The 23345-nt window shown below is 38.1% G+C and overlaps 1 protein-coding gene across 2 annotated transcripts in view; it reads right to left on the bottom strand.

Annotated features, from left to right (window-relative positions):
* PRKDC (protein kinase, DNA-activated, catalytic subunit) overlaps positions 1-23345 on the bottom strand; it is an 86530-nt gene that overhangs the window by 17227 nt on the left and 45958 nt on the right. Inside the window, exons 53-74 of one of the 2 annotated variants that reach the window (XM_058832527.1) lie at positions 22902-23026; positions 22661-22810; positions 22086-22259; positions 21145-21243; positions 20259-20469; positions 19509-19698; positions 18918-19133; positions 17509-17621; positions 16364-16495; positions 15016-15195; positions 11806-12014; positions 11225-11363; positions 10606-10794; positions 9863-10087; positions 9144-9252; positions 8340-8451; positions 6628-6811; positions 5374-5548; positions 5100-5287; positions 2480-2660; positions 1802-1962; positions 231-442 (exon numbers count right to left, since the gene is read on the bottom strand). In XM_058832527.1, the coding sequence (XP_058688510.1) occupies positions 231-442; positions 1802-1962; positions 2480-2660; positions 5100-5287; positions 5374-5548; positions 6628-6811; positions 8340-8451; positions 9144-9252; positions 9863-10087; positions 10606-10794; positions 11225-11363; positions 11806-12014; positions 15016-15195; positions 16364-16495; positions 17509-17621; positions 18918-19133; positions 19509-19698; positions 20259-20469; positions 21145-21243; positions 22086-22259; positions 22661-22810; positions 22902-23026 (3674 nt within the window). Of the gene's footprint in view, positions 1-230; positions 443-1801; positions 1963-2479; positions 2661-5099; positions 5291-5373; positions 5549-6627; positions 6812-8339; positions 8452-9143; positions 9253-9862; positions 10088-10605; positions 10795-11224; positions 11364-11805; positions 12015-15015; positions 15196-16363; positions 16496-17508; positions 17622-18917; positions 19134-19508; positions 19699-20258; positions 20470-21144; positions 21244-22085; positions 22260-22660; positions 22811-22901; positions 23027-23345 lie in introns of both variants that reach the window. The other variant, XM_058832525.1, reaches the window with a different exon arrangement.

The raw sequence follows: 23345 nt of genomic DNA on the forward strand, positions 1-23345 counted from the left end.
GACTCTGTATACCCAACACTTCATGAAGTGTCATGCCACTAACCTGAGTATGTATGACACTGACAGAGCTGATGTACTGCATTTCTCTGTGCCTTTAAATGAAAACTCAAGACTACCCTCTAATATTTTTCATGCTTGCTAAAGAAAAGGGTTTGTGTAGGAAAAATAAATGAATCTGTCCACTCCTGAATAAAAAACATACAAAAGAGCTACTCCGATTGCAAATTCACCTTTCTACAAAGTCCTTGTTCTTGCAGCCAGCTACAGTATCTTTGAAGCAGTAACTTTCACTGCTGATCATGAAAGGGTAGATGAGTGCCTGGGGATAGGCATTTGCAATCTCTTCAACAGTGTGTTGTACAGCTACTGCTTCATCCTTGTCAAGTAGTGCCATCATCTGGCTAATCCAACCAATGAACTGCCAACAGGGAATCGAAGAAAGCTGCAAAAACACAGACACTGCTTTCATCTTTGGCCCTCCTCGAAAATACCAAACATAGCAAACAAACAAAACTGCTCCGTGGTACAGCCTGACAGAGAAACGTGAAAAGGAAACAGAGAATGTCAACTAGTGTGCAAACATTCCCTAGTGAAGCACAAATTTAATTATTACTATCACTACTACAACCACCACCACTGCTCCTTAATAGGTTTTCCATTATAAAGATTTGCGGCCCATTGATCAATGTGAGGCTTTACACTCAAACTTGTGGCTTTTGTCTCTGGATGCATTACAATAATTTTTGATCATCATATACAAATAACTAAATAATCTGAAGTAATTCAGTTCCAACACCATTGGATCGAAGTCTTGACTTGAGTAAAAAATGCCAGGACGGAGAACACAAACTTCTACCATAGTTTTGTCTTTTGTTCATCATTAAGCATTTCTAATAGGATTTAAGATCAGATTGCCAGTATTTATTTCACAGAAAGACAGAGTATAGGATAAATAAATGCTTGGTGAACTTCCTTTCTGGGTGAGATTTGTCAGCTGGTGTCAGGTTCTGTTTGAACTATTGGTCTTTCTCTGTGGCCACACCTTCTGCACCTCAGCCATTTCTGCTATTTTCTCAGCTCCTTGGGAAAACTAACCCGAGTTTCTGCCTCACTTGAGTTCCTTGTCTGAAAGGGCCTGTTGGTCTGGGAGCAGCAGCACAATGACATGGGCTTGAAAAGGCAGGCAGGCCAAGGCAGGAACAGGCATGAGTCACAGAGAAGGTCTCAGCTTATCTGTGCCACAGCAGCAGGGAAGGCTCGTGGTCTCATGGAATGGCAATGGAAAGACAGGTTGTAGAAGGAAGGAAGGAAGGAAGTGAGAAATGCAAAGGAAGACAAAGCTGTAGTAACCTCTGAAGTGAAGGAGGACAGGGAAAGGTGGGTGACATGAAACCAGTCTGGAAAAGCTGCTGGCTTCCTGCATACAGGAAACTCAGTCTACAGGAATAAAACATTTCTCACTCTAATGCTAACCACCTTTGTTAGCCCATTTAGATTGTTCTGAAGGGAAAAAAAAAGACAACACATACCACAGTTGTTCTCTAGCAACTCTCAAACAAACATTTGGAATCAGAATAATTATAAAAAGTTATATTTCTAAGAAAAAATTTCTATCCACATGGACTAGACTCAGTAAGTTACAGAAAAGACAAGGAACAATGATGGGATAAAATTTATCTGATTTCCCTGAAGCAAAACTTACCAGTCTAACCTCTCTATGTATCCAACCTCCACCTCCACCCCCACCTTTAAAATTTGATTTACAGCAACATTTGCTGCCAGAAAAATGGAAGCAACTAACCTCTTGTGTCACTAGACCCAATGTCTCTGCTGGATATCTTTCAATTATTTGGAGCAGTCTAGGAAATCTCAGCCTGGCTTCTCTGGAATTCAGTTTTAAAGCTTTTATAATTTTCTCCACCACAATAGCTGGGAACTGCTGCAGATCCACAGTGCTAATTTCTGCCAAGAGACATTAAACGAGAATTATCAGAAACACCATCACTTGTTCCATGTCTTTGATCATCTGAAACATTCATCTTTACAATTTGGTATTTTTTTTCAAGCATTTATTTAGTATTTTTACTTTGTTCTCCTTCCCATCTGTTTGAACTGCACACATCTGCAACACATGTACTTGGGGACTGTAAGGATTAGCTTTATCAGGAAGCTGCATCGCTGCTGGTATCTTGCCTGCTTTAAATACAAGGCTGCCGTGGTCTGGGAAGGAACAAGGGAAGCATCTGCTGGATGTGATGTATTTCTCACAAGTAAGAGCAAGACTACAAATGATCCACTAGGACCAAAGCTAGCAGTAACAGTGGAAGTAAAGAAAGGAATACAAATACTGCTGAACTGGAGGTCAAACTGCCCCAGTTAAATTCAAGCTGTGCTGCTCACGGGGATCTCCTGGGTACAGCAAAAGCTCACGGATCACACATTAATACACCTCACAAGCTTAGGAGAAATCCTGACTAACCAAGCAAGCCTTCCTCTTCCCTGCGCAGATACTCGTCACAGAAGCTGATCAAAGTCATATATGCATCCACAACTCCCACCATGTCCACATGGTCCATGGGGTGGGACTGCACCTCCTCTTCTGACTTCCTTACAGCACAGCTGAAACACTGAAAAGCCTTCTTGTCCAGACCTGCCAGCACCTGAAATCCAACCAAAAGAGGAAAAAAATACACGATTAGCAAGTAGCATTGAACAATCCTTTCTGAAACTGTTGCAAGTCTTGAGTAGATAAAACTTTAACTGTTTTAAGATGTTCTGAGCAGCTGATATAAAGGCAAAAAAACTGGGATGTTATTTCTAGCAGTGGTTTCTGGAACTTTATTTTCCACAATTTTCAATGGAAGCATATAAACTTAAATTAGTCTTTGGACAGGTTAAGTGGATTTTTTGTCACTGCAAAAAAGTTAACGTTAGTGGAGATTTTGGAAAGAGTTAACAGAAAATATAATAAAACTTTCAGGATTTTTTCCTATTAAAATGTATCTACAACATCTGCATAACAGTTACACTTGGAATTTGTGTTAAAAAAAAAGAATGCATCAAACTATTTTGAATTTGATGCCTTTTTCCCTATTATAAATATAGTAGTATATATAGTAATATTCACCATACCTTTCTAATGCAGCTCATTCAATGGGTGACTCGACAGGATTCTTTACAGAATCACAAAAGGTTGAAAGAGACCTTCAAGATCACCTGTCCAACTATTAACCCAGCACCACCACAATTACTCCTAATCCATACCCAAAAGTGCCACATCCAGATGCCTCTTGAACTCTTCCAGAGATGGTGACTCCACCACTGCCCTGGACAACTTACTCAAATGCCTGACCACTCTTTCATTAGAAAAAAACAAACCAACAAAAAACAACCTAATATCAAATCTGAACCTAACTGGCACAACTTAAGGCCATTTCATCTCACCCTCTCACTTGGAACACAGCAGAAGAGTAGCTGTAGAGATCAATGAGGTCTTCCCCAAGCCTCCTTTTCTCCAAGCCAAAAAATCCCAGCTCCCTCAGCTGCTCCTCACAGGACTTGTGTTCCAGACCCTTCCCAGCTCCGTTGTCTTTCTCTGGACATGCTCCAGCCCCTCAATGTCCTTCTTTGTGGTGAGGGGCCCAGAACTGAACACAAGATTCAAGGTGAAGCCTCACCACTACTAATCACAGCAGGACAAACACCTCCCTGGCCCTTCTGGCCACACCAAATGCTGTAACTGAAATTAAATAGTCAGGTAGGTAGAAGGAACCAACCAGGGTCAGAGTGCTGCTTAATACCAAGCTAAAATAAGGCTAAGCTTCTTAATATTACAGAAATCCCTGGTATGGCAATCTTGCCCATCTGACACAGAAGAACTTTTATGCTCATCTTTTATGCCTAAAGAATGCTCTTAAGAGTTAGCTAATAAATGAAGCTCAAGCTTTTGCTTAAGTTTCTACACACCTGAAAATTTAAAACCCTTTTTTTGCAGGAATTTCTTCTTGATCTGCTTTACTTTTAACAATCATAAAACATAAATTAAGAGCTTTTTTTTTTTTAATGCTAATATGGTTCATATTCCCTGAAGTGATCCTGCAAGAAAGATGGAGATACTTTTTACAAGAGCATGTAGTGACAGGACAATGAGCAATTGTTTCCAATTGAATGGGAGTAGGTTTAGCTTGGGTATTAGGAGGAAGCTCTTTGCTATGAGGGTGGTGAGCCACTGGAACATGTTGCCATCCCTGGATGTGTTCAAGTCCAAGCTGGATGGAGCTCTGAGCAACCTGGTCTAATGAAAGGTGTCCTTGGCAAGGGATGGTGGAACTAGATGATCTTTAAGGTCCCTTTCAACCCAGACCATTCTATGATTCAATATGTAAGAATACATATGCAAGGGTCTTCATGGTGGCTTTAGAAATTAGTAGAAATAAGTCAGCAGTGGTACTTGAAATTCTTAATCCATTTGACAGACAAGAAATCAATGCCACAGTATCTGAGACAACTGACAGCAAATAAAATTTTACTTGCAGCACAGTCTAGCACTGTATTCTTCAAATGCACATCTACCCAAAACAGGCAAAGACAACCTGTACTTTGCCTTAAAAAATTCCTCTTCTCTCTTACATTAAAATTACTTTAAGTAAGTGTATCACTATTATAAATATTTCTTTATCAATGAGAACAGTCTGGGAGCATGAAGCAGGTCACAAATGCCCAGCTGAAATCAAAGCACTCTTTGAGGATTCCAAGCCTTGTCTGGCCACTGTGCATGCAGATGCTGTGACTATGTCTTCCCCCTCCACTCAAAATGCAGGTACAGAGAAACACAAGAACATTCTCCTATTTACAAAGGATAGAGTGATGCAGAACTCCAGGAGAACAAAAGCTGGAAGAAACACCAACCACAGCCTTTTTATCTTTTTTATTTTTTTTCCCCCCTTTTCTTTCTCTCTCTGGTGCTGCTGGCCAAATCACCACTAATAGCAGACAAGTTTCACATGTTCTGTATCTACCCATAGCCATCACTACCTACTGAAGCACTAGTCTGTAATAATGACAGTGAAATTGCCAAAAGATCTTCCCCTCCTATTTACCTTTTTAGGGTTCTCAAGGCTTTCTCCTGATATTAGTGATATCTTTCCAGCCTTTTCTTTCTCAATTTGCTCAAGACATCTTGGATCCTGACTAAGAGCATTGGCCATGACGTGATACGTAGTACCCAGAAGAAGATTCTGGTTCCGGAAGGCCATTATGTTCTTGCTGAGATAGTCAGATTTGGTATCTTCTGTTGGAATTCAAAAACAAAAGTTAGTAACTGGACAACAAAGCAACTTTGTAAAATAAACAAGGCAAAACAAAGTCTCTTACCAAGCAGGGAGATGGTTTTCAACACTGAGAGCACACGTTCAGGACAGCTCAGGTTGCGGCTGCTACTGTGAGTGAAGCGGCAATAGGCATGATTCCACCTCACCAGCCAGTCCTCCCTCGTTCTGGCTTCTTTGCGCAAGTCCTTCAGGAGCTTCTTGGCCACTGCAAAGCTGTTCTGTATTCAGATTAAGAGAATTTTCAGACCATGTATTTGAAGAGGAACTAAAACCTGCCCACAACCAAATTAGAGATGAGAAGATTTAAGTAACACAAGTAAAGTTACAGTAAGGCAAAGAGATATTCACTGCTTGCTGGGTCTCATATTCAGAATCATATTTGTGCTAATGATGAAGTTTGAATAGCAGAAGAGAAGAACAGAGGCTTAAAAACCTGAGAAAATTCCAGCTGCATGAAGCATTTAACTGCTCTGTAGTACAAACACATGTGGGAAACACAACTTAAGATATCACTAAGAAAATCACTTATGTTTTTGTTTTGATGAGAAGTTTCATAGAAGTAACATTAAAGGAAATCTTATTTTTCACTTACTCCTTCAGGAGTGTATAGTCAACAAAGCAATAATGTTATATTTGCTTATCAGATTGCTTAAAATAAACTTGTGTTCATGACTGCAGATTTCTGCAGTATCTCAGAAGATGGGGGACCTTGACTTAATGATTCATCTTGTTGCAAGCTTGAAACACCAAAGGCCCATCATCAAAAAGGCTGTTTCAGTCATTTCAATAGCCAGATTCAACCCAAAATTTCTAACTTTAGTTCTTTGTTAACTAACAGCAATAATGAAAACTGAAAAAAAAGAAATTCAGCACTGCTGATTGAAGTAAATGATACTAATTCAATCAGAATTTGATTTGTTTTATTGTACAGAAGAGATTATTTGTAAATAAAAAGCATAATGCTTGATTGCAAGCATCCCTTCTATTAAAGACTGAAACATTTCAGATATCTTATCTGCCTTTTAGAGTGTCCAAAACCATCTGTGGATCAAAGGGGACTTCAGGCACATTTCCAGTAATGACAAATTATCATCAACTTTGTAATTAACATTTATTCTTTTGTCTTCTTTCATTGTGGAACTGACTTCCTTGAACTTTCAAAATGTCCTGGACAGCAGGGTCAAAAAGAGACATGGTTTGCCAGGGCAAAAGGGTACCAAAGACCACCTAAAAGGCTTTTCCAGCTTTTTCTATGTATTTTCTCAGCAAATTGGAAGTTATTGGACAGTATATTCACCTGTTTCCTGGCACTCTCTATCATCTTCATTTTCATATTAAATTTGCAGCTTTTAATCATTGAGTGAATGTTTTCACTCTGTTGATCCACTTCCATTCCAGCACTGTAGTCTCCATCCACCTCCATACTGTCATCGGCCTGATCAGAGGGAAGTTTCTCCTGCAGTTTGTCAAGGAAGAAACACCTGCACAACAACAGGGGTATAGATCACTCTGGCAATACCTTCAAGGAAATGTGTTCAAAAGTGTTGATCTGCCTAACAGCAAACAAAGCTGATAAAAAATGTCAAACAATAGCTATCACCTTTAGCAGGGCTAAACACACCTAACAGGGATCAGGTTGACCCTGAGAGCATTCAGAATCTTGAACTGACAAGATTAGTATTAGAACATGTCCATTATAGAGTGGGATTTTTGGTTAGTGTAGCTCCTTTGTGCAAGCTGCAGTTCCTAAGCACACCAAACCATAACTTACATTCCAGCTTCACAGATGTGCAAACAAACAGGAGTCTCAATTATTTAATGTGAATGCCAGGCTGTATTTAATGTCAACCTGCTAGTCAAATGCTTACCACATCAACACATGCAAACATCGAAATCTGTGTTGCAGGGCAAATCAGCAACCATACTCACCTTTTGAAAGGGAATTGCCACAAATCAATGCTGAATCCTGTTACTCCACAACTAGTCCTATCTAATTTAAGAGCACATCTCATGTAGACTGTTACACAAAGCAGAGGACAGCACTACACTCTTGTAGTAGTGGCACTTGGCACATCCTTTGTTACTACTTTGAGACAAAGGTTTTCTAAAAGCACATAAAGTGTTTAAAACCCCGACAACCCTTCAAGTCATAATTTTTTCGAGACGTTTTTCAAAAGTAAGCCATGCCATGTATTCTGCCTAATATTGAACTGCAATAAGCTCTTCTGTAGCCATGCTTTCCTGACACCAAGAGATAACAAAATAAATCACAGAGCACAGTATGTATCAGCAGAGCTACTGAACAAGTTATCACACAGGAAGGGAGGATTAATCTGGATTTTCACTGGAAGAATGAATTGGGACAGACACCACGGCAAGGACAGAAAACTTTCAAATTTCACAGAAGCATTCCAGTTTCTTCAGAGCTTATCCAAAGGAGTCTCCAGAGAGCCTTTGTTCTTTCTAGCAACAGTTGCACAACAGAAATCTCCAATTAAAGCAGTGGTCATTAACTTTCCCATAAACAGGTGAAGCATTGAGAGTGACAGGGCTAGGCTCGTTTTGTATGCTCCCTCATTTTAGAACTGCCTACAAAGTAGGCAAGTATTTTTATTCATAACTGATTGGCCTTTTGGGTGGTGTTTCATTGAGCTAAATGAAGCTAATCTACTCAATTACAAGTGAATATGTTTAAGGGATGCTGAAATGGGCCAGCTTACACACTGCATGTAGTCACTGATGCAAGAAAATGACTAAACTAACATCTATGTTTCCCTATTAAAATAAATTTATTCCCTGGCCTGGCCTTTTGCTCCTCACCACAAGCTAGTCACACAAACTCCCCAGTTATATTGACAAAGCTACTATCACAGTTAAAAAAGAAAAAAAAAAAGAAGGGATACATTGGATCAAAACCCTCCCATATGAAAACAAGCAGCATTAGAAAAAGCACTTCCTGGAACTCAACAGGCAGACAGAACTTAAGCTAACCCAAGAATGCAATTTTACCGATTTGTAATGATATCATCCCAGATGTTCATAGGATCCATTTTAGCATCTGGATATCTGCTTGTCCAAGTTCTGAGAAGTCTCTTAAGGGAAGCCTCTGAAGCTAAGTTACCTAGAAATCAATTAAGGACATTTTAAATGTGTCTGAAGCCAAACAGCATGAAAACAGGCTAAACAAAATACGGTCTAACATTCAAATCAGAAAACTGCAATTAAGCAACCCATTTGTATTTCTGGGCTTGCACTATAAACGCTACTCAGTGATCATCATATTAATTTTGTTTATTGTTGAAGCACATGGGATTCCATAAGGACATCTGTGCCAACTACCACTGGGAATCACCACCTGGTAGTTTCCTTTCTATATATGAATATGCTGGAATATAGTGCAACTGTTAACTAAATTTAATATCTAATTTGGTTTATGTACATAAATATGTACTTCAGGCCTATGTCCGTAGGTGCAATTCATATACCACATCAATTTTTTCATCTTTGCTAACTGCTATTTACTACCAAAAAGTTACTGCAACAAAAAATCTTAGATTAAAACTTTAACTGACACTTTCAAAAGAGATGATTAACTCTTATCACAAGAGTTATGCCAATCAAACTCTGCAATAAAACACAAAGTTATGTTCAATCCTATCTTACAAAACTGTAAGAGGTCTTCCTGTCAAGAAGACAGTAAGAAGTAATTCCAGACTTATGCTGCTTCAAACAGCAGTTCAGAAATTCAAAGTTCAGGAAACCATAATTACTGAATACAAAAGGATAATTGCTTGAGGAAAAAAAAATCTTTACTTCTCTTGGTCATAAAATTGATGAAATCCTGTATTTCTGTCAAAGCTTGTACAGACTGCAGTTTGGTCATTCGACTTTGATATAACAAGGAATCAATACTGGAGTAGCTCTGAAAAGAAAGGGAGAGAATCAAAGACAAAATTTAAAGCATGGTTCTCTTCAGTCCTCTACAAATTACTGATCTGATGCTGCTGTATGTTATGCTTTAGAACCCAGCCTCTTACAAGTAATTTAATAGCCAGAGAGCAACTCTGCTTTGGACAAGCACAGAGGTATATTCTAGCTGCCATTCCTAGCCTAGGTTTTAGCAAAGTCCTACAGTCTAATCAAAACTTGGTAATGGATGGAATTTGTAACTTCTCAATGCAACACCCTTTGCAAGCTTGGTCTGGGTACAGGAGGCCCCTGAAAAGATGAACGAAATAAAATTTTTATTGTCTGCACAAACAGTTACTCTGAAGAATCTATAAAAGATTAAATCAGCAGAACAAAAGAAACTAAAACAGGAGGATGCACTCCACTGGCTCACTCATCTTTCATCACTGCAAGCAGTGAATTTAAAAGAAATTTTATCACATGATATGGAAGGCACCAAAATTTCATTGCATTTGAATGAATGTTTCTCTTGAGAGTGTAATCTAGCAGCAGTAATAGCAACAGCAGTTTCATTGTTCCAGTTTACACAAAAAAACCATACCAGAGATAGAAGACATAATTACCTGCATGAAGATCTGCATGCCATTGCTAATGTAATATTTGGCTCTGTCAAAATCATCTTGCAGGATGTACAGGAGACTAAGCTCTTGGCTGTAGTGCATTTCTATAATGGTTTTCTTCTGTTCTGTCTTCATTGCCTCATCAATAAAGGTTAGCAAAGTCTGGTCATTCTCCCCACTGAGCAGTAACTTCAACTTACTGCGTATTATATAGGGCAGATATGTCTCCTACAAAGTGAGAACATAGTCTTTATTTCTAGGAATGGGATATTAGATGATCAATTTTTTTGTTATCAGTGGCAATTCAAATAAATACAAAAACAATTTGATTTTTTAAAAATATATTTTCCCTTTAGACAAACTCCTATTTGCTAACAAATCACAGCAGCCTTTTCCTATAGCTCAAGAAGTTGTTAGTAAATTCTACCAGTTTCAAAATCCATGGTTTGGTAACCCTTAAAACAGGAAACAAATATGAGCAAGAAAAGCAACAAAAAAGATTTGCAAAAGGAAGAAGGAGATGATAAAGCTGGTCCTATGGGATCTGCCATAGACTTGAGTTAAAAATTAAACATTAAAAAGAACCAGCAGAAGTAATTGTTTCAATATTTAAAATATATCAGACTTTTCACTCATCTCCATAATAAAGTAACCACAATGCAATAGATATTTCACCCATAATTTCAGTACTGTATGACATCCCTGCAGAGATAAAAACAGTGCAGTATCAAATAATTTCTAAAAACCTGAAAAAATGGATCATTCCATATCTTGCTTAGGTCTGGAGGTTTTCCACTATCAATATTAACAGTAGCACAATACTCCAGAGACTTCCACATTGTGAGGTGGTCATAGCATTCCAGAGATGCAAGTTCCCAGAAGTCCTTCTCTGCTTCTGTTGGCTCTCCATCTTGCCAGTCTTCTTGGGAGAGTGCCTAGGGAATGAATTTGGAGGGGAGAATAGTGCCAGATTCCAGCCAAGAACCTGTTTCAATTCTAAGTCACCAGCACTTAACTGTAATTCATTGTCTCATAAACATATCTATCCATTTACCAGAGTGTGACAGCAACATTAAATGCAGAAAATTCAAGCTTGGTAGTGTTTATACATAAATTAATTTCAGGTAGCTGTCTTCAATAAACCTGCATTTTTGAAGAGTAAACATTTTAAAAATAATTTAGAGATCTGTCTAAGTTTTTACCCACTGCAACTCATGCCATGAACACATGCAATTTGCTCTCTTGGAGTTCCAGTATGCCCATGTGTTTTTACTTGTCTGCCTAGATAATTGCACTTTTTTCTAATTTGATTCGTTTTAAGTCATGACAGATTTATGAAACAAAAATATCTTCTTGTAATTTTACCTTATCATAATACTGAGCTGCTTCAGCATAATCATTCCTTGCTTCTGCCAACAAAGCTTTCTGTGTGATTTCCTTAGTCCCAATCTTACCACTGAAAATGCCACGAAGGGCATCATAATCCCCAAGGGATCTGTAGAGCCTAGTAAAGTCGAAAAGAGAAATCTTTTAAGTAGTTCAGCAGATGAATATCAATGCAAACAGAAGCCAGCTAAAAAAAAAAAAATCCAATAAGCAGTAATACTACCAGCTTGAAATGGTAAATTTTTAGGAAGCATTTCTAATGTAAGATCAGAAATACATACTTTACTACATAAACTTCATCTTGTACAGTAACAGCCGAACTATGGAAACTGCTGCAGTTGAAAAGCTATGAACAAGATATTTTTCAGCAGTCTGACAGAATTATAAGAGTGCACAGTTTTAAAGTCTAACTGTTCCCACTGACAGTATTAACTGAGAAGAAATTAAAAGCGTATCTAATTCTAAAAGACAAAAAGACTAAAAAAGAAATCCCACAAGCCATAAAAGCAGAGTTCTTCACAAGGCAAACCTAAGTGGAGTAAATTGTCTCAAGAATTTACTTAGCAAGTTCAATCCATCTGATCACATCTGGGGGCAGCTCTGTCCTCCCACGCATCCTTTTGGACGGGGGCTCCTCCGCAGGGGACAGAGCCATCAGGGCACGCTCCAGAAGAAGGATGCCCACTGGCTGCTGCAAACTTGCAAGGCAGCTTGTGCTCACGTTAGCTGAGTCCAGTTCCAGCAGCTCTCTGTGCTGGTAACTCATTTCCTATAAAATAAAACAACAGGTGTCTACTTGGTGTAAAACCATACAGATCACTTATCTGTATTCTTTTTCTAAGAGTGCAAGCTTTGGAAATAAGCCATGAGGCCTCCAGAAGTTCCCAACCTGGGGAAAACTGGAATCTTTTCTTTCTGTGCTGTTGATCTTTGGACAGGGAACAGTACAGAGTAACCCCACACACTTTGGCTCCAGGACATGGGACAACTCTCTGGACAGAATCACAAGGAAAGTAGAGGAGAGGTAGATGGAGACATTGACAGCCTGAACTTTTCCTTCTGTTTGTTGGCAGGGTTTTGCCTGCTGTACAGCAGCTGTGCTTCACTCAGCCTATTCAATGGTGCATTCCTGCCATAAGCCAAAGGCACAATTTACCACCAAGTCTTCTCTGAGCTGGAGGTTTTCTATCTACACACAGCCAGTTTTAGCACATCATGCCTTCCTGTTAGACCCCTCTAGTGCTGTATTCATCTACTCATGCCTGATTTAAAGACATGACAATATTTCTCTTTATCATATTTCACATTAGTCCAACTACAGAATAATCTCTTCTTCAGGGATAAACATTATTTTTAAGCTGAAGTTTTTTTTTTAAATACTTAAATCACTATTCTAAATACAGGTAAATAAATCAGGAAAGCAACATGTTTATTAAAACCAGTGTTACGTTTTTCCTTTGTTTTATTTTCCACTAAAGAAAAGTTGCAATAGTATCCTAAATAAATACAAGAAAAAAATTCACAACATGGAAGAGGTGCAGTATAGCTTTCATTACAAGAAACAGCACCACCTTTTAGAACAAAAATCAAAATCAGATTCTTGCAACACAGCATGCTCAAGGTTACTAAGCGAAAAGAAACCACTGTTTGGAAATTGTAACAGAAGGTTTTAGGGGTTGGTTGTGTCAGGAGCACAGTGACAACTGCACAATCTAAAACCTTAAGAACAACTTTGCTAAGGTAGGACCAAAAGCCCCTTCTCATAGCACAGGCAAAAGCATAAGAACTATGCAAATGTAAGTGTATGTGCCAAGAATGAATATCCTCCCAAGCTTAAAATTTACAGACATTACCCCACATCAAAGGAGGTATCTTTCTATTTAGTGTGTTTTGGTGACTATTTGATCACTTATCTTCTCAAAGCAGAGGGAATGTTCCCTGCTCCATATGCAACAAGCACTGTCTACTTGCACCATATGTTCAAAGATTAGGGAGAATGACATCCAAGCTGGCCTGGCAGCTAAAATATTTCTCAGGCAATTGTGTGATCTCCAGAGGCCAAGCATCTCTCTGGAGGCTATGTAAACTTTTGTCACAGAGTTAACCTCTTCTAGTATTTCAGCTGGTTCTTAATCTGCCCTGAAAGTGAATCCCAGAGCTTCACAGTAAATTTTAACATTACATGTGTAGACAAAACCAGCTCTTTTAACCGTGTTACTCTCCTGATGGGACATGAACCTGTAGAAGATTAAAAAGTCAAACAAACAGCAGGAAACAGCAGTAAAGTAGGAAGCCTTTCTGAAACCAGCCAATATTTTTATTATGCTGTTGGTGTACAGGAAAGAAAACCTGTACTTCCAAATGGCCAAGCCACTAGGATAGCTTTTTGTGAGCCAGATGAAAGACCTGACAGTGCTGTGCTCTTCCTCATACTATCCCAGCTTGCTCCCTTGATCAATGTGAACTCAATTCCCTACTGGGAAAAAACTTCCTCTCACTGCTTGCAGACTGTTTGATACTTCATGATATTGTACTTCTGTTATTGATGAGGATGGCAAGGAGATGCTCTCATTGCTCTTACGAAGTCTGTATTTTTGATGAAATTGAACTTACCTGCTTCTAGAGGCTTCATTTTATGTCTATTCAGAAAAAAAAAGAGTAGCCTAATGCAACAGTGTTATTAGCAGGGTCTAGACAGCATAATTCAACACAAATAATATCATCAAGACACAGAACCAACAAATGCAATGTCAAGAGGGAATATTAACAGATAGCTATTGTGAGATGCTGGCTCAAAAAATACCAAGACAGCCCAGAAAAATCCCCATAGTATTTGACCTTTTATGCAGCTGCACAGAAAAAAGTAAACAAGAAATTACATTTTTTCAGATGTGTAATTACAAGTACGAAGAAGCAAAGTTTCTCTCTGTTTACAAAGCTAGTTCAAAATAGATGGTTCTCCCATATGTGGAATGACACCTACTGTCACAGAGTATTTAAATTTCCTTAACAAGAAAGAAACCATTATCTGCCACTGAAAAAAAGATTCTTTTGAGAGATAGGACACAACATCAATACAGTTGATAAGTACCATTAAATACAGTGACAATGGGTATGTAACAGGTGCTGGGACAAGATTTTTTTTATCTCCCTGAAAACTGGGTTAAAAGATGAAATTCACAATCTATTCCATGTCAGTATATTCTCACAACAGAAAGGCTCGTGTTTCCTTTCCAGTGGAACAACTGTGGTGCACCCACTCGTCCTCTGGTGAGCCCTTACTTCATTACTGAAAACCCCCAGACAACTACTTCAGGGGACTAATTTTAAAAAAATAAACAAGAGAGGCTAACAACAAACAGTCTGACAGCTACTGATATCCTCAAGACATCAAAGAATTCCTCAGTAAGCACTTCCCAGAAACAGAAAGATAAGGCAGATACCCACATAACCCTTTCAATTGTTCTCAATTCCCACTTCAGTTGAAATAGCTTTCATTTGTAATCAAACGTCCTTTTGTTACTGATGCAATTAAAACATTAAAAGGTGACTCAAATTCTAGAGATCAGGAATAGTAGAAACCTTGAAGAATCAGTTCAGAGGTATGAACTACCTTGTTCACCTTAAGTGTCACTTGAAATACCCATAGGTTAACAATTCTCCTTCCATCTCTGTCTAAACTTCAGTGACAGTATCTGACCTTCCCTACAACTGGGTTTATCACATATTCAGACAGAGACACAATATCCAGTTACTTTCATTACATTTACCTGGATGCACGCAATGAACGGTGGAAAGTATGACAGGCTCATACTGAGGAAATTATTGAAGTCATTCAGCAGCTTCTGGACAATGGCGTTTTTCTCAGAAGGGTTTTTAGATTTTTTTACTTCACAAAAAATTCCACTAAACAAACTGCTGAAAAGCTGCTTGGCAAATGTTGGATCTTTCTGTAAATTATGACAAAAATGGTAAGGTCACTGAATTTTGCTGTGACACAATAGACTATTAAATAAAATTAAAAGATATAACCTGTACTTAATCCATAGACACTCTTTAGAATTGGACTATTTAGTCTGGCATGCATCTCACCTGTGCTGGGAATTCCTATACGACCCATTCAACTCCCATTTTAATTCTTCTACTTAAAGAAACTCCAAGGCAATGCAGGTTTTCAGGCCAGAGTGATAATGGAGAGGGTGGAATTTGTAATTTTCACATACTCACAACTCCCATTACAGGAACCAGACACCCAGTATCATATTAGGGACACCACAGTCCATGAAGTTAGTTTCAGGAAAAAAAGAAGACATCAATGTGTAAGGAGACCTGGTCCTATAAATTGAGGCAGCTAACAGAGAGACAAACTGTCTGTACAGACAGCTTCATCTGAGGTTTAAAGGCATTTTTCCAATCCAGAAACACATCTGTGTGTGTAACATAATCCTATGCATCTTGGTCTATCATGGGTCTGGAATTTGGTCTAACTTTTTATCTAAGGCTATTCAGAGAACTGGTGAGTGTGCTACTTCCATTCTTTACAGAGAGATAAGGGACTATCAAAAGTAATGAAATACGAAGGTAATCTGGAAGACTGAGACTTCCCAAAGACTGTAAAACAGGATTCAGTCTACCATTCAGTTCAGTCTATAGTTTCTACCACTGTCATATAGGAAAAGGAATATTAGATCAGCTTTACTGAGCAGTCTGAGCCCAGTCTTAGTGACACTTAGTTAATTTGTATTTTTACAAATGTCTATTACAGACATACAATAGAAGAGAAATGGCTGTTTTGTTACTGGACAGATAGATGTCCTTTCCAATAATATCTGCAGAGACCACCATTTGTTTCTCAAGCAGAGGAACCTCCAGGAAATGGACAGCAGCTGACGTATCCAGTCCTCAACTGCTCAGGTGAGGCAAGCAACAAAACCTCTTTGAATACTGCACCAGTACAGGGGTAGGAGAAACACTCCCTCAAAACAGTGTCTTTAAATGTGTATCACAGTGGCTGACTGCAAAACTACAAATCAATTTTCAAAGTGGCTGCCCAGCTACATGACACTTTCCCTACAGGACCAGAAAACTTCACAAGTGACCTTTGAAAAGGAGACAGACCTGGGCAAGGCCCTGCAGAGGGGCAATGAGACTGCAGTATTCAATCTGGATGTCAGGAAGGTCTCCCACTCGGTAACTTCTGTACAAAGTAACCTGGGCATCATACTTCATCTTCAGCTCAGATTTCATCTCCTGAAATGCATTAATCATGTTAAAAAATAATTAGGAAATGGCCCCAAACTGTGCCAGGAGAGGTTTAAATCAGATATTATGAAAAATTTTCACTGAAGGAGTGGTCAGGCATTGAAACAAGCCTCCAACAGAAGTGGAGGAAACACCACCACTGGAGGTGTTTAAAAGACAGGAGATTTTGTTGGTTGTATTTTGGACTGCCATACAGAACACATTTACAGGTTCTCTCTTGTAGGATGGGAGGAAATGGTAGCTTTAGCCTGCAAGTAAATATAAATGGGCTAAAATAGGTGTTTGTGTGGTTCTTCCAGACATAAGTCTTGTTTACACAGTTGTCTGCATCTGCAGAGTATTAAGGGAGTGTCTCAAACTGGTAGCTCTCAGTCCTGGGTTCCTTTGCTCTTGGGACCAAATGCTATCATTTTCTGGGGATAATGTGTGCTATTTTTAGTAACAGGAACCTCTGAAAAACTGCTACAGAGTTTAAAAACACTTAGATTTATTGTAAGTACATAACACAGCCAGGAAACCCACAAAGTACTGGCCTTGATAAATGCTCAGCAAATTATTACTGACATTCCTTCAGGTTAAAAGTTCAAACCAGTTCTAGTTAGTCCATCAGCTGTTTTTGAGTTCACCTTCAGACACTGGATAATGCTCTCCAACTATTTCTGCAGTGTATCGTAGCTCTAAGGCTCCTAATTTCAGGAATGACAACTGTAAAGGGCTTCCCAATAGCTGTTAGGGGCTCCCATCACACAGAATCATTTCATGCATTTTAAGTGGTGGACTAGAAGTGTTATCATCCAGCTCTTTTCTCGCCCATGCTAAATAACCCAATTTAGCTTTAAGGTCATAAATAGCATTATTTCCAAATTAAACCTTCTAAAGCTCTTAAAGTAGCAACCAGTACCTTACACCTACCCTTTCTTCACAAAGTTACTATAAGAGATGAAGTACAAGACTGAAAATGGCATCGAGACAAAGCTTGAAACCCATTTGGATTGACAAACCTTTTCTCTTTTCTTTTCAGCCAGACTTTTTCTGGCATAAATCAGACTGAGTTTGTCTTGGTCCTTCAAGAAACGTTTCCGCAGTCTTAGAATTTCTGCTCGCTCTTCTATACCTAGGGAACATATGATCATGTCCACAGCTTTTCCTTTCAGATTTAAGGCCAAAGCATCATATAAAAACAAACATCATCTTTGTATTTACTAGCTTACCAGCTAGTCTACTAAATTTCCTAGCAAAGAACTCAATGCAAGGCCTTTCAACAAGCTAGCCAATGATAACAAATTAGGCTGCTCTTAGGAGAAGAAGTAATAAGCATTTATATAGAGATTTCAAGTGCGTGGATGAGATATAAAGACCAAACTATTGTACAGGGAAAGACACTAAAACTCATGAACAAATATGCCTCATATGCCAGACATTTTAAATTTTCAAAGGCATGTATGGCATTTGCACTATATTCCAGAAAGTATGTAACTCTCTAAATAAAAGATGTGCTAGAGGATATTAAAATATCGTGTAGTAAGAATATTGTACTGTATTTTTTAAGGTACGATTACAGATCTGCCACTGGATCAACTCCTGCTCAGGACAGTCATGGGGAAAGGCCACTTAACTGACTGTCAGTTCAGTCCATTTCCTAGAAAAGGAGAATGAGCAAATGAAAACATACCACTGTGACTGGTATCTTCCTGGGTAGAAGACCAGGGGCTAAGTAAAACGTAGACTGATCTCTATTTCTGTAGTTCTGCATGAACCACAGTCCATTATTCATAACTGCCCTGAAACACCTCTCAGGTACTGAAAAGGTTCATCTTTATAGCTCTATGCCTGAACTCCTAATGCCATCCTTTTGTCATTAAAATTTTCCAAAACTTTAATGACAAAGTAGACAAGCATTAAAGAGGGAGAAGGATCCTAAGTCACTTCAGAGCAATACTGATATTTTTCACTTATAGACTGGGTGGAAGGAGCATTCACAGAAAAAAGCATGGACTGCTAATGACAAATTCCAAAACGTAGATCATGTCAGCACAGCTGAAATGGTTTAGAAAATACATTTAAAGAGATCTCTCCTTTAAAGAGTTAATTTTAAAACAGAAGGGTCAGAACTGTCTGATATTCATGCTGTGATCCTCTTAGGGAGAGGTAGGAATGCAGAGTTCACACTGACTGGTTTCTCATCCAGTCAGCTCTTTCAATGAGCAACATATAATTTTACAATTCCTAGCACAATCCTAGCTTTTTGTCACATGTTATGTATCATCACACACTCCCAAAAACAAAATCTCTCAAGGTTAACCTCAATTGGACTGTCTCAAAAATAATGCACTGCCAGCCAAATAACTGACAAGGATGGTTTATAAAAGTGTACTAATTGCATAGAATTTACACAGTAAGGCTTACAGACCTTTAGTTTTGCTGTCCACTTCATCTCCAGGCAAACCTAACCTTTTTTTCCCAAAATCTGGCCCCACTGGTTTAAAGGTTGCTTGTTTAAACTTCTCACTCCGTTTGCTAACCAACAGCATGGATGAAGACAAGGATTCAGAGGATGAAGGAACTGCATACTCTGCCAATGTGTCAATGCTACTTCCAGTTAGCCAATTAAAAGAACTTCTACCACCTGTAACAAGAAATTGCCAAAAAGCCGTAACATACTCAGATATAAATAAAGTGAAAACATTTATGAGGCAGGTATTTTTTCCCCTCCCCAAAAAAATAATTTCCTAGTGTTTAAGGTAAGAACAGATTACTGCTAGGTAACAGTGTTACTTTTAAATTAGGAAGAACATAAAATACATATGAGACTAATAAAAATGTGATTTTTTTTTTTCTTATACCATGCACAAAAAAAAAGTCCTTGATAACATAACAACATATGATAACTTAAATATACTAAATATATTTATACTTTTATATTAATAAATCACATGCAACAGGAATTACATCATTCCTACATCAAAAAAGAACATTTCAGAAAACACTGGTCTGGACTTACTGCCATACTGTGTAGGTGTAAATTCATACTGCCTTTGGGTAGCCCTCACTTGCCCACCGACTGACGCAGAAGGAGATAGGGATCTTTCCTGTGACAAATTCCTGTGGATACTTGGAGAAGCCTGAGTCTCCACAAACATTGGTGTGAGCACAGTACTTCGGTAACGCCAGCTGGAGTCAACTACAAAGTCCTATGAACAAAGCAAGATTTTAAGTAGAACAATAACGACAGAGGCTTTCTGCATTTCTTCATTGAGCAGGACAGCAGAAATCAAAACACCCTCCCAGGTATAGGGGCAGAACTTGACTATATATAAAAAAAAACCCCAACAAACCATAAACATGTAGAAGTTCTCCACAGCTCAGTAAAAAAGCTCACTAATTTAGATTGGTCAGCTGAGGACTAATTTACAGCTCTTTCACCAGTATACTTGGTTCTTGACAGTATTTCTCCAGTTGATGGTGCTTCTCTCTGCTACCCTATTTTTTAGTATTTCAGTACTCTACAAATCAGCTATACTTGGTATACTATTTTAATTAAATTTTTTAAAAGAAAGTACAATTATTGTCCCCACAAAATCATCAAACATCTGATACTATGCACAACTCACAACTGCTGCACCTATTAACACTGGAGCAAAAAACACATTGAAAAATTTCCTTCATTATGCCATTCTTTTCTAGATTGTAACGACATTAAGGAGTAGAATATGTCACATAGTTGCATTCAGGACAACACAGTACAATTCACCTGAAATTTGCATTCAGACAGTGGATGCTCAAATATTCTTCTGGAATAATCTGGGCTCTTGCTAGTCATTTCAAGCAGAAAATTTGTGATGAGACTCAAGTACTGTGTTTCAATCTTGGTGGAATATAAAGAACTCAACAATGACAGCATGCGGTCAAGAGTATTTGTTGGCAACCTTGTCTCATGACTCCAAAAATTCCTAACAATTAATCTGTAAAGGCAAAGAATAAAATTATTCTTGGTCATCTTCAAACAGAACCTACCTCCCCTGCCTTCTAAAAAAGCCAAGTTAAAAAGGGAATAAAACACCAAAATCAGCAAAAAACTCCAAAACAATAAGATGTTAAGGCTTTAAGCTAACATTTTCATGCCATTAATCTTCCACCAAATTCATCCTTCATCTACCATGTTCTCTACCTCATATAAAAGGTTTACTGTGACAAAATTATTTCTGTCAAGTTTTTTCCTCTTGAGAAGTGCTATGGGTGGAAAAGCACCACGATCTCGTCTTTTTTCTTTTGCTTCACCAAAATAAATTCTAAAAATCCAACATTTAATCTACTGTTGTGTCTTTGTGTATAGCCTTTTGTCCTCCTTGTTCAAAAACTCTTGAACATTAATGCAGAAGTAGATTTAATATAGTGAAACAACCTTCCCAGGGCTTAGAAGTTCGCTCAGATGCTTCACTTGCACTTGGTGTAACACCATGGGACACAATTTTATAAATTAATGTATTGGAAGAAGTAGAAATGGTATTATCTCAGTGTTACTCTTTTATATTGAAATACTTAAAAAACCTCTAAGGACCAACTCTTTTGCTATAAATGAAGTAATATAAATGGAGGTATTTTTATTTCAGACAGTTATCACAACACTCTTTACTCACTGCAGTTCAGCATTTTCATCAATCAGTCCTTGAAGCAGTATTTCTTTTGCCACTTTGAGTATCTCCTGAGAATCATCATCTGCTTGACTTTCTGGATCACTGACGATAGGAGAAAAATATCTCTTAATGACTTCTCTCAAACAATCCATAGCAAAATAAGAGGATGAGGATGGTGGGACAAAAAGGAGGAATATGCCCTCTGATAAAAATCTCAACTTGGCATGACAACATAACATGAGGTCTTCCTTGCCAAAAATGCCTTGTATCTCCACTACTTAAAAAAGAAATCATCTAAAAAGCTAATTAATATGTTAGGTATTTATTATGAAGTTTGCAAGGTTGAATCTGAAAAAACAAGCAGAGAATGCTTTTCACAAGTGATACTGGAGTAAAAGCTGACTACTTTTTCTTCACAATAACTGTCCATTCAAAGAGTTATCATGGGAAAAAGCACATAAAACGTAACTAAATTAGATAATTCAACAAAAACCGACTTGTTAAACTGACTATGTGCCTGTTCCCTATTCTAAGGGGTCAAACAGAAAGACCATCTTTATTAATACCAGATTGAAGCGATCCAGATCATGCCTATGTGCCTTAATGTATCTTCTACCTACAAGCAAATTTCTTTAATATATAATTTTCACTAATTACAAATTCCAGCAACAAGGAAAAAAAGCTGAAGCATCAAAGTTAAGACCTCTCATGCCATCCTGCTGTGGTGATGCAACATCCTAGTTCTGGTTCAAGTATTTATCCTTTACTGGAAGTGATAAAATTGTCACCAAAGGCCAGAGCCAGTTAGGCAAATCACTGACTCTATTCTTCTCACAACTGGAAAAATCCTTCTCCGAGGGACATGAAGTTGGAAGACTGTTAAAAACACTTTCATTCTGCCTGTGACAAACCACTGAAAGACAGTATCTGCAGTGAACACACACCTGTAATTATCATAAATCCACATCAGAATATCATACATGCGCTGTCGACATATTACAGAAGGGTGAGAAATGAACCCGGTCACTCCAGGCAGAAGTTCTTTAAGTTCTAGTGGTTTTAATTTAGATAGCATCTTGTACACTATATCCAAACAAACCCTTTGTCTTTCATCATCCCTAAAAGAAGAGGGGAAAAACAAAACAGTTACATTGCTTTTCTCATCACTGCTACACACAGAATCAGATCAGTTTACATTTTAGCAGCAATATTTGGTTTTGCATAAAGGGCTTTAAGTAAATACTTTTGTACTCAATCTAAGAGTAAGAATAAAAGCAAACTAACACAAACTACAGAAACTGACATCCCACTGGTGTTTCACCCTAAGGCTCTTTTAGGGGTGCTTGTTCATTTTTCACAATGAGCTAACCATCTCAATTCCCAGATTACATTAGCTCAAATTCGGGGAACAATGACCAAGAAGTGAAGGTGAATTATAAATGCTTCTGAATGCAAAAAGGTTGTGGGCAGCATAGAAAATGAAGCCTGAGCTATCTGCCATAATCACACGACTACTTACCTATGATTCATGATCTGGGTAAAGTCTTTACTCTTTAACTGCAAGTGGAGATCAGGAACCTCTTCCGCCCGGCACATTATTACTTCCAGACAATAGGTTTTCATCACACCATGAAGTTTGGGTATCAAAAAGAATACTGCATTCATAAACCTTAACATAACCAGGAGCCCACAAAGAAAAGCAAGTTATTCTCTTATTCCTCTAGATTTTCAGTCAACATACCACATAAATCATGACATACCTGTCAGCAAGAGGTGGAAAATTCTTAACAACTTTATTCAAGCATTGAATAAACTTATCATGTTGTGTGTTCTGATGATGCTTTAATTGTTTTATGACACAATCATAAACTGGATCTTCAAGTATCTGAAAAAGAGAAAGACAGTAAGACAAGGATACCCATGAAAATCATAACCACCTTAATGAAACACAGTTTTGCTGCTATACTGTTTCACTAGGCAAGATCCAGACAACTCATCTTAAACTCCATGGTGCTTCACAGGTCCTGAACAGCTTTGCCTGGCTAAAACATGTGACTGCTGCCTAAAAAAAAAAAAATTTGTGATCTTCCTTTGACTGGTTTGGAACCAATACCTTAATTTTGTAGTACAAGTTGCTTAGTGTACTAATATAGATAATAAGCTGCTTCTCATTCAGTATAGCAGATGTCCAACCAAAGAATGTA

This window comes from Poecile atricapillus, chromosome 2 (assembly GCF_030490865.1).
Source record: "Poecile atricapillus isolate bPoeAtr1 chromosome 2, bPoeAtr1.hap1, whole genome shotgun sequence".
Taxonomy (NCBI): Eukaryota; Metazoa; Chordata; class Aves; order Passeriformes; family Paridae; genus Poecile; species Poecile atricapillus.